General features: G+C 40.3%; 1 protein-coding gene across 1 annotated transcript; it reads right to left on the bottom strand.

Annotated features, from left to right (window-relative positions):
• Nucleotides 1-562: 562 nt before the first annotated feature.
• tmem115 (transmembrane protein 115) lies at nucleotides 563-16,140 on the bottom strand. The gene is made up of 2 exons (XM_055647856.1): nucleotides 14,871-16,140; nucleotides 563-3,820 (listed from the first exon to the last, which is right to left on the bottom strand). The coding sequence occupies exons 1-2, from the start codon at nucleotides 15,722-15,724 to the stop codon at nucleotides 3,628-3,630; spliced, it is 1,047 nt and encodes a 348-aa protein (XP_055503831.1). The 5' UTR covers nucleotides 15,725-16,140; the 3' UTR covers nucleotides 563-3,627.
• Nucleotides 16,141-17,970: the final 1,830 nt, after the last annotated feature.

The following is a 17,970-nucleotide window of genomic DNA, read 5'->3' as shown; positions in this document are numbered from 1 at the left end:
GTTTGAGGTAATGATCTTCAACGTCCTTTTCCTTAACACCAAGATATGAAGAATCACATGTATCATAGATCTTATTGTGAATCTTCATCATTTTGCAGTGGGGGAAGGGTTGTAAAGCAATTTTGTTTTGAAGCTATTGTGAAAGGTCCATCTTCTTTGATGATTCAGTGAAATGTATTGATGAACACATGGTTCTTAGGCTCCAGGCATGTACAAACACAAGCTTCATCCCTTTTTCATTGTGCTGGTCTTTACTATCAGACATTGTCACTCAAATATGCAACTCCTTGTAATTAATGCCATTTTTTCAATTAACTTTTCTTTAATTAAAATAACATTGTTTGATATTTTAGTTGTATTTTTTCAAAAACAATTTATTTTCTATTATTTGTCATCAGAGATAGTCAAAGCATAGCGTGTTGGGCTGAAGGAGAAGTAGTGTCAGCAAAGGATGTGAAACTAGAGTTATATTTAGGTTATACACGACAAGCGGGAGCATCTCCCCATCACTAAAGGGCGTCAATGAACTAGTTAATATTGAATGATAAATCAACATCAAAGATTTTAGTGATAAAAGTATTTACTATCATTATTTCACCAATAAGCAGCTTTTCTCCTTCAGATAAAGCAATAGCTGAATCAAAACTCCAAAACTGGTGGGATTTGAATTTGCATTCTCTGGATTATTAGTCCAATAACAATCGACACCATTTCCTACGCTATCACTTGCAAGCGCAACACGCAAAAGAAAAATAGAAAAAAGCATATTTATCAATATGGCTGAAAAGCATTTTGAGGGGTATGAAAAGTGAACATAAGACTGCAAAGTTTATTGGACTGGTCTGCAATGATAAATGTGGATAAATAAAAAGAAACCTACAATTTGTCATTATGTGAAATGCAGTCGGAATGAGCAGTTTTTCCCCCATAAATGCAGATTTAAAAACACATTAAGTCAATGACAAATCGCCCACAGAATATGAAAATAAAACATTAAATCACAGATGAGAGATAATACTCATCCTTTAAGAATCTTACATTAAAGTATCTTACACATTTAAATGTGTTAACAATGATACAAGTTGAACACCGATTTTCTGGTAACCGATGGTCCGTCCACCCCTATAATTCGGACAAAATTCCCTGAGCAGCCACAGATGGCATTGCGAGTGGCGAGGGCTCTTTTCAGTCATTTCCCTCCATTGTGAAAGAATCAACTATGCTCTCAATCATATCTCCTAACTGTTTCGCAAAGACAATGCAGTAAACCCTCATTTAATGACCCCCCCTTATAACAGATGTCGGATATAATGGATGGACTTACCGACCCATCCCAGGCTCACACCATCTCTCCGACCATTTAGAGCCCCGGCTTCCGACCACACTCCTGACTTGCAAGGTGCACCGAGCCCTTCTTCACCCACCAGAAAGACACAAAGTGCTGGAGTAATTCAGCAGGTCAGGATCTCTGGAGAACACGGATAGATGACATCAGGACTCTTCCTCAGACTGATTCAGTTGGCTGAGTTACTCCAGCATTTTGTGCCATTTCACTTTAAAACTAGGGCCGCTGGAACACACCAGCAAGCCCTTCTTCACCAGTTCATGCGGCTATTATTGCGGCTCATGTTTTAGCTCCCGGGAATAGTGCTTTCTTCATATGGCCCCACCGACAGAATGCACTCAGTCACCATGGGTCTGCCTCACCCTCACCTGCTGTCGCTTCCAAGGTGGAGTATGTTGGTGATTCCGGGGGAGACCCAAAGAAACCGCTGTCCCCAGGGGCTAGACCTTGTGCCCCAACAACAGCCGTATTACCAAAACATACGGGCTCGTTGGTGCACTTTGCCAGTCGGTAGTGGAGTTGGATGTTGGGGCTCTAAACGGCCAGGGAGACAGTGGGAGCTGGGGATGGGTCAGCAGGTCATTCCATTCGCATTTGGTTCACATTTTATATTTTATTTCAGCTTCTGGCATTCCATGATGCTTTACAGACAGGGGAGAGATGTCATTAGCAGACCAGGGGTGTATTGTCATTTCACTATCACATGACCTCTGTGGATCCAGAAAAATAGCTAATCCAGAAAGTCTCCGGAACCAATGGTGCTGGAAAATTGGTGTTCAACCTGTAGCTATTTCCTACTAGCTCCATTTTCCAAAATGATCAAATGTAAACAAAATTAGAATGGGATTGGTACAGAGTGATGCAAAACTATGAGAGTGCACTCTTACTTTATAGAAAGTACTGCACTGGAAATGAAGTGGCTTTGTCAAGCCCATATGGCAATGGGATTCTACAAAAAAAAAAAAAAAAAAAAAAAAAAATTTATACTGATCTTATCACATTTTATAAAGATCTCACTATTTTTGCTCTATCAGAAGCCGTGTAGAAATGTGTCCAACTGTTTGTTTCTCAGCTCTCTCCTAGTTAAAGCTTCAGTTTGGGAATAAAATCCTGACCCATTTCAATAAGAGACTATTTTTATATACATGTGAAAAAAAAATACGGAACTTTTATATTATTAAAAACCCATGGCAGAGGCTTATATGGTTTTCATGAACTTTCACTACCCCTTTTGCAATTGCAGAGGATTTAGAATATGATACACTCGTCAGTCTAACCCAGTATGCTTATAACTATTGCCTTCATAAATTAGGTGTGCCTTCTTATAAATTCAGAACCAGCACAATAATTACCTAGCCCTTTTAATAGGCAATCTTCCAAACCTATCCCACAGTGAGGTGCTGAAGGTGAGGCACACCTTTGCTCCCCAGAGAAAATCTGCAACCAATTTGAAGCAATTTTTTACTGAGAAACATTAACATTAAAAGAGCCAGGATGATGGCAGAAAAGAAAACTCAATATGCAAATAAAATGATGATAAGGGGGAAACAAACTATTCAACATGATCTAACTGTGTTATCTTTACTATTACAATCAAATAGAACTTGGAATGTTACTAATCTTGCAGATACATGATACCAGGAAGAGAGTGAAAATAAAATTTCAAAAGGTGAATCCAATTCAATGAATATGACAAGCTCCAATCCAATAACAGTTCCCCAGAGATTAAAAATTCCATTTCCCATCGATAGCAAGATGTCATAAATGAAGGGATGCACATTTTGGCACATTATCCAAAGGTCAACTTGGGACCAAAGCTGTGGTTTTGCTCTGTTCCTTTTAATCTCAATGACAGCAAGCTCCTTTCCCCATCCTTTCCCTCTCTGCTCCCGCTCTGTCTACTAAACATCTTCACTACATTGCATTTATATCATTTAAATATCTGTTCTTTCTAATCAAAAAAGGACACTTCAAAATAAAACAGTAAATTAATTAGTTTTTAGAACTAACAGCAAAGATTGTATCTAATTCATTACCAGTTCAAATGCCATCTCCAATTGTTATAGCCAACAGCAAGAGTTAAAAACCATCCAATCCTGCTGAAGTTTGACTATGAACACCACAGCTGCTCAGGCAACTATAGTCTTTTTACTGACAAATTTATTTTCCATACAGATCGTAAGTGCTGGAGATAAATAGTTGAAAGTACTGATGCAAATCTGTGCAGAATTAAACCCTCCTTCGCTTCCATCCAACTGGACAAGTCATTTGTTAAAGGTCTTCTAAGATCCTGATGAAAGACCTGGGAATGCATTGTGTTCGGCTGCCCCAGAATCATCTCCATTACTCCTGCTGGTCTCTGGAAGCAACGGCATATCAGATAAATCATCTTTGTCATCTTCATCCATACTGGGCCATGCTACTTGGTCTTCAACACGTTTCAGCCGTTCATTCAAAGCTTTCAATGCCAATTGTCTGAAATTAAATAACATAATCAAGGTTATGCAAATTGCAAATTTTATATAGTCAACACATAAGCAATTGAAACATTGCAAATCCAATAAACGAACTGTCAACACGAAATTCAGATACATCCATCAGTTCTAACTGTTGGAACGAACTTACAACTTAAAATAATTTTTCAGTTATAAACTGACAAATCTTAGTTCTAAACAAATCCAAGGAAGATCCATGCAAAGTAATACACATATAAGGACCAGGAATCGGGCTTTTGGCACCTTTGCCACTATAAAACATAGAACAGTACAGCACAGGAACAGGCTTTCACGCCTACAATCATTGTGCCAAACAGGATGCCTATTTAAATTGATCTCATCTGCCTGTACATGATCCCTATCCCTCTATTCCCTGTACATCCACGTGCCTATCAAAAAGCCTGTTAAACACCACCATTGCATCTGCCTCCACCATCAATTCTGGTAATGGGTTCCAGACACTACTAAGTGTAAAAAAAAGCCTTGCCCTGCACATCTCAAGAGTCAAGAGTGTTTTATTGTTATATGTCCCAGATAAAAGCATGAAATTCTTACTTGCTGCAGCACAACCGAATATGTAATTATAATAAATAATATAACAAAAACTCTGAAATAAAAGAATAATCAATAGCAGTGCAATTTAAAAAAAAAATAATAATAGTCTATTGTAGTTCATAACTTATGAGGTTGTATTGTTTAATAGCCTGACGGCTGTAGGGAAGAAGCTGTTCCTGAACCTGGACATTAAAGTTCTCAGGTTCCTGTACCTTCTTCCCAACGGCAATGGTGAGATGAGTGTGTGGCCAGGATGGTGTGGGTCTTTGATGATGTTGGCTGCCTTTTTGAGGCAGCGACTATGATAGATCCCTTCGATGGTGGGAGGTTCGAGCCGGTGATGGCCTGGGCAGCGTTTACAACTTTTTGCAGTCTTTTCCGCTCGTGGACGTTCAAGTTGCCGAACCAGGCCACAATGCAGCCAGTCAGTATGCTCTCTACTGTGCACCTGTAGAAGTTCAAGAGAATCCTCTTTGACATACCAAATCTCTGTAATCTTCCCAGGAAGTAGAGGCGCTGATGTGCTTTCTTTATGATTGCATCAGTGTGCTGGGTCCAGGAAAGATCGTCGGAAATATGCACGCCCAGAAATTTGAAGTTTTTGACTTTTTCCACCATCGTCCCATTGATATAAACAGGATTGTGGGTCCTCAACCTTCCTCTCCCAAAGTATACAATCAGTTCTTTGGGTTTGTTGATATTGATAGCCATGTTGTTGTGCTGGCACCATGTGGTCAGTAAGTCCATCGCACTTCTATACTCTGACTCATCACAGTCTGTAATCCGTCCCACAATGGTGGTGTCATCAGCGAACTTGAAAATGGAGTTTGCACTATATCAGGCTGAACAGTCATTAGTATAGAGTGAGTAGAGCAGGGGTTGAGCCTTGAGGTGCTCCCGTACTGATTATCACTGAGGATGAAGTGTTTCTGTCAATTCAAACAGACTGATCTATGGATAAGGAAGTTGAGGATCCAATTGTAGAGCAATGCGCAGAGACCCAGTTCCTTGAGTTTTGTAACTAGCTTGGAAGGGATGATGGTATTAAACGCCAAGCTGTAGTCTATAAATAACAGCCTGACCTAAGTATTTTTATTGTCCAAGTGGTCCTGTGTGGAGTAGAGAGCCAGTGAGATTGTATCCTCCATGGACCTATTGTGACGGAAGACGAACTGCAGTGGGTCGAGGTTCTTGAGGTGGTAGTTGATATGCCCCATAACCAACCTCTCAAAGCACTTCATCACCACGGACGTTAGTGCCACCGGTCGATAGTCATTGAGGCACGTCACATTACTCTTCTTGGGCACCAGTATTATTGATGCCCTCTTAAAGCAGGAGGGAATCTCAGACCTCAGCAGCGAGATATTGCACTTTAAACTCTCCATTAAACTTTCCCCATCTCACTTTACAGCTATGCTCTCTAGTGTTGGACATTTCCACCCTGGCAAAATGCTTCTTACTGTCTATCCTAATTACCAAGCCTTTCATAAGTTTAAATTCTTCAATCAAGTCTTCTCTCAACAGTCCATGATCCAAAGAAAACAATCCAAGTCTATCCAATCTCTCCCTGTAGCTGAAACCCTCTAATCTGGGCAGCATTATGGTAAATCTCCTCTGCACCCTTTCCAAAGCTTCCACATCTTTCCTGTAATTGTATACACTCTCCTTACATTCAGTCCCCCAAACTACAAAATCTCACGCTTGCTTAGGTTAAATTCCATCTGCCATTTCTTTGCCCAGTTTTGCAGCTGATCTATATCCCACTGTGTCTTCTGGCAGCCTTCTTTGTCTGCAACTCCTCCAGTTTTGGTGTTGTCAGCAAACTTACTCACCAACCCATTTACATCTAGGTCTTTTATTTCACGAACAATAGAGGTCCCAGCACATATCCCTTCAGATATCCACCGGTCACTGACCTCCAGACAGAATATCTACCTTCCATCACAACCGTCATCTTCTGAATAAGCCAGTTCTGAATCCATACGGCCAAGTCGTCATTAATCCCGTACATCCTAATCGTATGGATCAGCCTACCATGAGGGACCTTGTAAAAAGCGTTATTAAAATCCATGTATACAACATCCACCATCCTATCTTTTTAGTTTAGTTAAGAGATAGTGCAGAAACAGGCCCTTCGGCCCACAAAGTCCACGCCTACCAGCGATCCCTGCACACTATCACTATCCCACACTCACTGGGGACAATTTACATTTATCTCATGCCAATTAACCTATAAACCTGTACATCTTTGGAATCCTTCATCGATCTGCTTTGTCATCTCTTATAAAAACTCAATCAAGTTATTGAGATATGACCAGTCACGTCCAAAGCTGTGCTGGTTATCCCAATTAGCCAATTCTCTTCCAAAGTAAATCATATCTCAAATAATTCTCTCCAATTGTTTCCCTACCACTGACATGCGGCTCATGAATCGTTTTCTGGATTCTCTCTACTTCAATGAGATCATGGCTGATTTTTGTGTTCAGGTCACCCTTCCATCGGCAGGAAGTTGTTAAGTTGAAAATATTGCAGAGAAGATTTATAGGTAGGAATGCTGGTTTAAATCGAAGGTAGACACAAAATGCTGGAGTAACTCAGCGGGACAGGCAGCATCTCTGGAGAGAAGGAATGGGTGATGTTTCGGGTCGAATTTGATCACTGCTTCCAAATCTATCATGGATAGATGCTTCAGGTAGGTTGATAAGAATATGGTCAGAGGTCAATTCTCGCAACCAGTTCATCTAGCTGTTGGCAGCTGGGTCTAAGCTTCAGCCAGCTCAGTCAGTGGTGGTGCTAGCAAGCAATGCTTGGTGATGAACACAAGTCCCTTGCCCAAAGCAAATCACATTCCTTACTATTTTGTATTTTTTCCAACCCATATTTATGATGGAGATGCTTAATCCGGGCAAGTGAGATGTTGCATTTGGGAAGTCAGATGCAAGGGGAAAGTATATAGTTGGTGGCAGGACCATTGACAGCATTGATGTATAGAAGGGCCTTAGGGTTCAAGTCCATAGCTCCCTGAAAGTGGCAACGCAAGTGGATAGAGTGGTCAAGGCATCATATTGGTCAGGCCATTGCACATAAGAGTCAGGAAGTTGCAGCTTTGTAGGGCTTTAGTTATGCCATGTTTGGTTGACTGCAGCTCTGATCATCCAATTTTAGAGATGGTGCAGAAGAGGTTTACCAAAATGACAGCTGGATTCGAGGGTGAGAGCTATAAGGACAGAACGGACAAAGTTGCATTGTATTGGTCTGGAACACCGGATGTTAAAAAGAGACCTGGTAGAAAAGGCAAAGATGGAGTAGACAATCAGAACTCAGAAAGGTGAAAGACTCGAGGGCATAGCTTTAAAGTGAAAGGGGTAAAGGAGATGGGCAGGGCAAGTTTATTTCTTTACACATAGGTTGGTGGGTGCCTGAAATGTGCTGCCTGGGAGATGGGGGAGGCAGACACTAAAATAGGTGAAAGGGCAAGTAGTGTAGAGAAAGCAGGGACTCTGCAGAAGGACTGGGACAGGCTGGGAGAGTGGGCAGAGAAGTGGCAGATGGAATATAGTGAAGCAAAGTGTGGAGTCATGCAAATGGGGAGAAAATCCAGAAATCGTAGGTGGAAAGCGACTTGGGAGTGCTGGTGCGGGATTCCCAAAAGGTTAATCTGCAAGTCGAATCAGTGGTAAAGAAAAGCAAACTCAATGCTAGCATTTATTTCAAGAGGGCTTGTATACAAAAACAGGGATGTAATGCTGAGGTTCTATAGGGTGCTGTAAGGCTGCATTGGAATATTGTGACCAATTTTGGGCACCATATCTGAGGAAGGGTGTGATGGCTCTGGAAAGGGTCCAGAGGAGGTTTACAAGAATGATCTAAGGAATGAGTAGGTTAACCTATGATGAACGTTTGTTGCTACTGGGCCTGTACTTGCTGGAATTTAGAAGAATGAGGGGAGACCTCAATGAAACGTACAGAATAGTGAAAGCTTTGATAGAGTGGATGTGGAGAGGATGTTTCCACTAGTGGGAGAGTCTAGGACTAGAGGTTACAGCCTCAGAATTAAAGGACGTTCTTTTTGGAAGGAGATGAGGAGAAATTTCTTTAGTCAGAGGGTGGTGAATTTGTGGAATTCTTTGCCACAGAAGGCTGTGGAGGCCAAGTCAGTGGATACTTTCAAGGCATATAGATAAATTCTTGATTAGCACAGGTGTCAGAGGTTATGGGGAGATGGCAGGAGAATGGGGTTAGGAGGGAGAGATTGATCAGCAACGATTGAATGGCGGAGTAGGCTTGATGGGCCGAATGGCCTAATTCTACACGTATCCCTTATGGGATAAATAATGACATTTAAGAGGGTTCTAGATAGGTATAACAATATGCAGGCATCATATTGATCCATGATCTATGCAGGCAAATGGATCATGTAAAGAGTGAAGTAGTGGATAAAAGAGAATGTTTTCATTATTCCCATAAGTGAGTTACAATGTTAACAAAAGTAATCAGAAAACCAAAAGTTTTGTTATCTTCACTGCAAGCGGATTGCCATAGAAGAACAAAGTCTTATGAGATGGACCATGGTTTGAGTTTGTCAACACTGTGGTTTTAGTTTGATTACCAAAAGAAGCGTATATTTGCTGTGGTAGCTTATGGAACAAAAATAGGCTTGGCTAATGTCTTAGAAGATGGCTTGGTCATGTGAGGAGATATTAAATGGAATTGGCCAAAATGTTCACGTGAAAAATGAGGTGATCAGAGGCCAATAAAATTATTAAGCTAATTTTTGTTTAGTTTTAGCTTAGAGATACGGTTGGGAAGCAGGCCATTTGGCCCACCAAGTCCACGCTGACCATTGATAACCTATTCTCACTAGTTTATTGTTATCCTACTTTAGCACTACCTGCTAATTTAATTTACTGAGGCCAATCCCGCACATCTTTTGGGATGAGGGAGGAAACTAAAAAGAACTAAAAAATATAAAATAATTTTTTTTTTTAATTTAAAAAAATGGGAAGAAGGCAGGGTACTGGTTGGGGGTGATCAGCCATGATCACATTGAATGGCGGTGCTGGCTCGAAGGGCCGAATGGCCTACTCCTGCACCTATTGTCTATTGAAACATACTCGGTCACAGGAGAACGTGTAAACTCCATACACCCAAGGTCACCACACACCCAACACTCAAAGTAGGGATCAAACTCAGGACTCTGGCGCTGTGAGGCAGCAGCTCTACCAGCTGATTAACTGTGCCACCCTGTGCTGTATTTTTCAATGTTCTAATATTGACATAGAAAAATTAAACCTGTGAACAAGAACAAAACAGGTGGACCCCATAAAGAATGACAAAGTATATGCTGCAAGGTTATTTCCCTTGGAGGGAGAATCCAGATTTTGAGCTCACAATGCGAGACCAAGTTTTTCAGGAGTCGGATGAAAATAATCTTTGAGGTTTTGCGAGTTTTCGGAAATCACTGCTCAGAGGGCCATGTATGCCTAGTTTTGGATTTTGGATTTAAAAGGGCATGAGAGAATATGGGAATAAAGTGAAGTTGCTTTGTTGATCTTTTGAATCCCCAGATATGAAAGTGGTCAAACTATGAATTGATTTAAACTTCAATCCATTACCAAAACTATCAACTAATCCTTCATTTTATACTGCCTATACAAATATCCAGTTGTTTACTAATAAGGAAAACCCACAGTGTGACTGTAGTTTGGTAAATCTCAAAACAAACCTTTGGGTCTCAAAGCTACATTTAAAAGTTCAAGCAGAACCTCTATTCTGTCCGTCCAACACCCTGGCTCCCATTGTTTAAACCACATTGTGCTTTCTTAGCCCGCTAACATTTCATTGGGATTTAGTGCTTGTACTAGTCCTTCCTTTCCTTTGTCATCAATGTCAATTGATGGCAAGGTCTATGGCAACTATATTCTGCCTAGGGTAACCTTGCCATCTTCTATTCATCTATCCTTACTCATTTTCACTCTGCACACGTACCAATTAAAATATGACACTTCATTGTTCCGCAATTTCAAGGGGTTACAAGATCAGTCATTTAAGAGAGACAGACTCACAAGGTTCAAGGCGTGGTGCAGAAATCTGAGCACAATCTAGATTGACACCTCTATGCACTACTAGGATGGCACTGTTATGAGCGCAGTAGTTATTATTTTCTTATGCAAAACATACAAGCTTTGTTTGCACAAGACACTATGAACTGACTACACTCATGTACATACAAAATATCAAATATAAGACATTCAAACACGCCTTGGTCACTATCGCACTTTAACCAACAAAGGAAGATCTAGAGATTCTTTGTCATTACTTGTCAAAATGGTCAAATAATTTCATGATTTATTTCCTCATGTAGGTTTATGATGGTGCAGAACATGGAAATTAAGAGTATCTATCCATTTGGATCAATTATTTTGTGTAAATATTTATTCTCCATTAGCATAGAATCCTAATTCTGTATACCCAATCCACTTACCCTTTCCCTTAGCTACGTAACTAACCTACTTTCAATGATAGACAGGCTCATGTATCCAGGCTTTTCAGTCTGCATTCCTTAACTACTGGATGTGTCAACTCTAATTAATTCAAAACAACATTCTAGTAAATTACCTCCACAATCATGTATTTTCCATTGTAAGATCCCAAATTTTATTTCCTCCAGTCCTGGTGAATCTTTGAACAATATCTATGCTTCCAATATAGACTTACAGCGCAGAATCCCAAATTTTGTGAAGTTCTTCAATTATAGTTTATCAAGGTCTGTACAGATTATAGACACAAAAAGTTGGAGTAACTCAGCAGGACAGGCAGCATTGCTGGAGAGAAGGAATGGGTGACGATTTGGGTCGTGACCCTTCTTCAGACTGGTTAGGGATAAGGGAAACAAGAGATATAGTTGGTGATGTGGAGAGATAAAGAATAATGAATGAGAGAATGCAAAAAAGTAATGATGATAAGGGAAACAGGCCATTGTAAGCTGTTTGTAGGGTGAAAATGAGAAGCTAGTGCGAATTGGGTGGGGGAGGGATAGAGAGATGGAATGCCGGGGTTACCTGAAGTGCGAGAAATCAATATTCATTACCTACTTACATCAATTTACAGATTACATCAACTTTAATTCCATATTACTTAATACAAATCAAATATTTTGTTTGTTCCAAAAACACGTCTCGACTTAAACTATAACATTTAAAGTTGAACAATCGCCAAAGTCCCCTGCAATTTAAAATCACATGCAGGGGACTTTTGAGTATTGAACTTTGTTAAAATGCAACACCTCTCATTTACTGATCTTAAATTCCACTTGGCACTGCTTTTGTTAATATTTCCTTGTTTCCATTACTAGCCTTCAAAATGACACCATCTCTCTTTTTTAGTGTATATGCAGTTAAAAACTACGTCTGAAGTGTCTCGACCCAAAACGGCACCCATTCCTTCTCTCCAAAGATGCTGCCTGTCCCGCTGAGTTACTCCAGCATTTGTGTCTACCTTCGATTTAAACCAGCATATGCAGTTCTTTCCTACACATAAAAACTGTGTCTCATCCTTTATTCTAATTTTTAATACTTAAGACAATCATAATGGTTATCCTACAGGATGACTGACCACGATGATCAGGAGACATTGAATTGAATCCTATCATAACAGTTTGGGGATTTAAATTCAGTTAGTTAAGTCATCTGGAATAAAAGGTCAGTACCCAGTTAGCAATGAGTGCAAAATCATCTGATTGTCACATGTCCAGTATTATTGACTGTGACTGACCCTCAATCACAGTCATTCTTGAAACTGTCAAACAAGCCACGAATTACTGTTACAATAATAACTCAATATTTCTCCCGCTTTTAGTGTTTTAAACAGGAACAAAAAGCATCTCAACAATTGAGAATAGGTTAGTTAAGTAACTGAGAGAAAGAAATAAAGGTATTGGGATACAGTACTGTCTTATCTATTGTACTGGGCATTTATGTCGGAATAAAAATCCTAAATTCTACTGAGAATCACTGGGGTCTCCCACAGCTGGTCTTTATCAGGATTTTGTTTTCCCCATTTGGGCTTCCCAGTCCCATGATTATCCTGTTTTTTTTTCACACAATTTGTTATGACTGCTTCTGTCTTGTGTTCTTTTCAATCTTTAGCTTACACTTAATTAATCCAAGGTTTAAAATCGTTCATCTATTATTTCTAATCACACACGTTACTAGAGCAAGCAAAGCTGTATTTTGTTAAATTATTGATATTCTGGGTGAAGAACAAACAAAAATGCCCAAACTATAAAAGAACCACACCCAATTATTATCCAGAGCAGTTGGAGTAGTAATTCAATAATTAAGGAGTCAAAATAAATCTAAAAATTCTTCGTCTGGCTAATGCTACTGTTGAGGTCTTTAGGATACTTCAATTTCCTCAGTCAATTGTTGATGAAGAGTTTAAAATCCAGGCTCTTCAAAAAGGCTTCCCTAAAATCCATATATACCACATCCATAGGATTTCCCCACCCAAACCTCACCATAATCAAGTTTGTCAAACAAACGTTCTTTTGGGAAATCAAAAGAAACAGATGCTAAAAATCCAAAATCAAGACGGAAAATAATGGAAAAACTCAGGTCAGGCAACAATTAATGTCTGTGATGGATTCTGACAAAGGGCTGCACATGCAGAATGGTGACCTTTTCTTTCCACAGATGCTGCCTTGCCTACATCCCCCCCCCCCCCCCCCCCCCCCCCCCCCACCATTTCTGGTCTTTTCTAAAATCTATGGTGTTCTTACTTAATATTCTGTAATTTTCTTTTAAAGACTTCAACATTTCTCCTACTATATATTAAATTAATTGATGTCAACTATTTTCCTTACATTTCTCTGTTTTAGATGATGTTGATCACTTGCTAGGAGAAAATCTAGCAAATTTTCCTCACCTCTCCCTATCAACTTTGGCACACTTACCACCCTTCAATCTGAATTACCTCTCTTTCAGAGACAAAAATAACATGTAAAAACCCATTATTGGGCTCACAAAATTGAATCTACGTCATCCATCCCTGACAATGCACGACAAAAGTTAGCTATTAACATTGTAAATAAAATTGTTTTCTTTTGTCACTTTTGGTTCTTTTATTTGGTCAATTCTGATAAAACTTTGTTCCACCAATGCGAACCATTCGCTTTCCATACCCTTTAAGATTCACAATACCTCCACCAAATCATTTTTCAAACTCCCTTGTTCCAAGGAGAATAGCCCAGTTTCTCAAGACTTTCCATAAACTAAAGCCTGTTATGACTGGAATCTTATTCATAAATCTCTGCGCCTTTTCCAGTGCCTTAAATCTTCCTAAAAAGCAGCACCCAGAACTGTGCACAATACATCATGATATTTTGTAGAGACACAAGAAAATGCTGATGTTGTAAACTTGAGCAAACCAAAGTGCTGGAGAAATTCAGTCCAGCAGCATCTATCAAGGAGATGGATGCAAAAAGTCACCCATCCATTCCCTCCATAGATGCTGCTTATCCCGTTGAGTTACTCCAGCACTATAACTGCTTTGTACCGTACTATAATGTATAATGGCCGAGGCTCCTGTACACCTTTTAACTACTCTGAAGAACCTATGCAAATTTACCTCCATACTCCTGTACTCTTTTTACATTGCTTCCTATCAAGATGTAACCTTTCATAATGTTACATTTCATTTGCCATTTACTTACCCATTCTACTAGTCTGCTTCTATTACATTGAAAGTCTATGGTTATTCTCCTCACTATTCACGGTACCTAGTCAAATTTGGAAATTGTTCCCTGTAACCACAATATCATCGATATGCACATGAAAGACAGCCGGCCCTTGTACCAAAATGTGTGATACACAACCCCAGTCAAAAAAATATTTCAATACCTTTTCTATCAATCAATGCTGCCTTTTATGGGTTGAAATTCTCCTAACTCGCTTGAAGTTTGCAAATTAAGATGACACATCCTAGTGAAGCTCAACACAGGAAGGACAATAGGTCAGGAAAGATTGAAAAATGAATTAGACAATATCTGTGGAGGGAACTGGGATTAATGATTGAAACTTTTGTCAGACCTGTGAAAATCTGAAACTGACATGCATATGTTAAATTTCTAATGCTGATGAAATATCATCAATTTGAAACATTAGTTTTGTTTCTCCTTCCAATATGGCACCTAACTAACTGAACATTTCCGTTTAAAAAAAAACTTATTTCAGGCTTCCAGCATCTGCGATTTTTGCTTTATTGTTTGATAGACAGTGGTTTGTCTCTTCCCCTACTCCTCCACCGCCTACACAGCATATCCCACATACAATATGGAAGTCGAGCCCTGTTCAGGTATAATTATTGGTTCAGGTTATATACATCTTATATTTAGTTTATATCGGGAATCCCAATGTTAAAGAATTTCAATAATCCAAGATACACGAGAGGAATTGGTTACAATATTGCAAGAGTACCTTCTCCGTTCTGCGTCCTGTGGGTCAGTACCAGGAAGGCTTATTGTAATAGATGACGGTGCCCCAACATCGTATCGTTTGACTGTCTTCTTACATATCCTGATCTTCACCAGTACGCTGTAAATCACATTGGCCACCATCGATACAAGCGGCTGGAAGATTTCAGGAAAGAAGGTGGCGAATGCGAAGTGGTCGGACATGTCCCCTCGACCGCGACTATGTTTTTGATAGAAGCGCAGGTAAACCCAACTGGACAGTACACCATACCCGTAGGATGCTAACAAAGAGCTACTCAGCAATGTCGTCAAACGCAAAATAGCAACGAGGAGCAAACCCATCATTGGAACATCTTTCATCCGCACCTGTGGCACAGTGAGTACAACTGTGTCTCCCATGGTCTGCTTCAAAGCCACTAGGACTCCGCCAAGAAAGCCCGACATACCATGAATGCGTACGGTAAATAAGTAATCCAGATTGAAAGTCGCTACGTAGGTCAGGAGATAAGAAAATCCTCCAAGTATTCCCACTGACACATTGACGACCGCGAAGAAGACCAGGAGTTCCAGTGCTCCCCAGAGAGGTTCGAGGAGCCTACCGGCCACCACCACAGCCCCCAGCCCGACACACACGTCCCAGATGTGGCTCTCCACCACGGCGTGCGTCAGCAGCGTCCACAGCCAGAAATTGGGTGGGAAGAGGTAGCCGGGTGTTACTCCTAGTCCATGCACCGTATTCGTCAGGAAGGAGAGACAGTACAACGCCAGAACCGTGCCACACAGGGCCTTCACCACCACGCTGGTGCTGGCCGCCGCCGCCAAGAAGTGTTGCCGTGCCACCGGCAAGTACCGTTTCATGGCTGTTGCTCGGGCGGAGGTAGGGCCGAACGGCTCACGGACTGGAGAGTAGCTGCGGATGACACAGGGGATCCGGGCCGCACATGAGCCACACTGTCAGTCCGGCCTTGCGCCTGCTCCTGATGCGGCCCGGGGTTAAAGTTCCGCCGCTTCAGCCTTCGCTTCACCCCGCTCTCAGGCGCTAACAGGGCCTCTTGGCCTAGAGCTGTGCCAGGGCAGGGCGGTAGGGGTGAAGACTAATCCGCGTTTACAGGGCATGTGCTGTTAACTTGGCTCTCCTAATATAATTGGCGTCGCCTCCTCCTTGACACCGAACTTTTCTATCGGGACTCCGCCAGAATGGCCGAGTGCCCGCACAACACGGCTACCGCCGAGCCACAGCCTCAGTCCCCGCCCCGCACTGACATCATCAGGCCGGCGCTATCCCTCACTCCGCCCCGCACTGACATCATCGGTTCAGCGCCATCCCTCACTCCGCCCCGCACTGACATCATCGGTTCAGCGCCATCCCTCACTCCGCCCCGCACTGACATCATCGGTTCAGCGCCATCCCTCACTCCGCCCCGCACTGGCATCTCAGATCCACGACTGTCAATACCAAAGATCTTATAGCAGAGCTACAATGACCACCTGGTGCACTATGGCTCCGAAATGCGAGGATGTCGCGCAAATTTTACAGTAGGCATACAGATCTCGAGAGAATAGTTTAATTCTATCAGAATTGCCGCCCAGTTCCTGCTAGAAAGGCAGGTTGAAACAATATTAAATGTGAAAAGATTTCTTGGGGTGTGGTCAATGGGAGGAAGGGGGTTGATGTGGTAGGAACCTCCAGATCCAATATGTAGGAATGTTACAAAATGTTGAGATTTAAAAAATCAAGCCTGTAATTTATCCCATCAGGTAAAGCATAAAAATAACTTTAATTTGGTACCTAACTCACTTTCATATCTTCAGTATTAAAAAAGTTATGGTTATTTTCATACTCGGAAATTAGCATCTTGTTCCCTATTGCTCTTCCATTGACTTAACACAAAAGTTGTGATCGAGGACAATCAATTGACATAAAAGCCAATAACTTTCTTAAAAATTAAGAGAACTGAATGAAATGTTCAGTTATTATAGATTGAAGCATTCTGAAACAAATATGAAACATTTTACTTGGATGACCTGAAATTAAAGCATATAATTAGTTAGTTACCTAATTGTAGCTAATTACAAAATTGACTGTTGTGACGTAAATAGTAATAAACACCCAGATTGCCTTGAAAATTCAAAAATATGATATTCTCAAGATCAGAATTTTAATATTATTGTATTATATGCTGTAAGTCCGCAACAGACAGATAAAGAACTTACAATTTCTAGCAAAAGACCAAGTCTTTATAGAGAAGATCAGTTGCTAGCTGGTACATTGGCATATCACACTCAGTAGCATAATCATACTCCTCAGATTGTAACCAATAAGCAACTCTGAACACGCTGTTTTTCCTCAACATTTTAATTTTGGCATTGTAAACTACAAGTTTTTGCTCTTCAAACCACGCATGACATGCCTTTCTGCCCACTGCTTTCCCATTAAAAATGTCCAGTAGATCATCACATTTGGAGTAGTCTAGATTCGGATAATCTCTGTGAATGCTGTCTAAATCAGTCTCTTTTGCTGGGCATTTGGATTGACAATTTTGCATTTCTTCTTTGGAGACATCTGTTTAAAATGTAAAGAAAAAAACCCACTGAACAGCATTAACAGAAACAAGTTATTATTTGCAGTTTTAGAAAAAAAATGGTAAACTTAAACGTTAAAACAAATAGTAAATACCCAACAAAAAAAAGCATATTCATCAGTTTCATCAAATCAATTAAATTCATCTAAATGCAATTAATAGATCTAACCATCTATCCATTTCTTAAAAGGCTAAACATTTTAAATAGCCAAAGTATCCAAATAACAAATAAACAGATCCCATTCACACTAATTCACAATATAACATGATTTTTAAATCTCATGTTGTCATGAATTTATGTCAAATGGAAGGAATTTCATGTTTAATTCCCATAAATTAATCCAGAAACATCCACTCTCATCAAGATAATTATTGTTTGCACAATACATCTGACTAAAACTGTACTGTGGATATTTAGTATGAAAATATTGATCATGGATAGACAATAACACAAAATATAGATGATTTAGTTGTTCTTATGACATGATTGTGCAAATAAATAATGAATTTGATTATCTTGAG

This window comes from Leucoraja erinacea, chromosome 16 (assembly GCF_028641065.1).
Source record: "Leucoraja erinacea ecotype New England chromosome 16, Leri_hhj_1, whole genome shotgun sequence".
In the NCBI taxonomy this organism is placed as follows: domain Eukaryota; kingdom Metazoa; phylum Chordata; class Chondrichthyes; order Rajiformes; family Rajidae; genus Leucoraja; species Leucoraja erinaceus.
This window is presented reverse-complemented; position numbering and strand designations above follow the sequence as displayed.

Bases quoted from the DNA above. Each gene is read 5' to 3' on its own strand.
- tmem115 (XM_055647856.1), bottom strand. From the start codon at position 15,724: ATGAAACGGTACTTGCCGGTGGCACGGCAACACTTCTTGGCGGCGGCG. The intron at 3,821-14,870 runs GTACTCTTGCAA...ATTTAATTTCAG, and splicing joins CAGGACGCAGAACGGAGAAG to ACAATTGGCATTGAAAGCTT.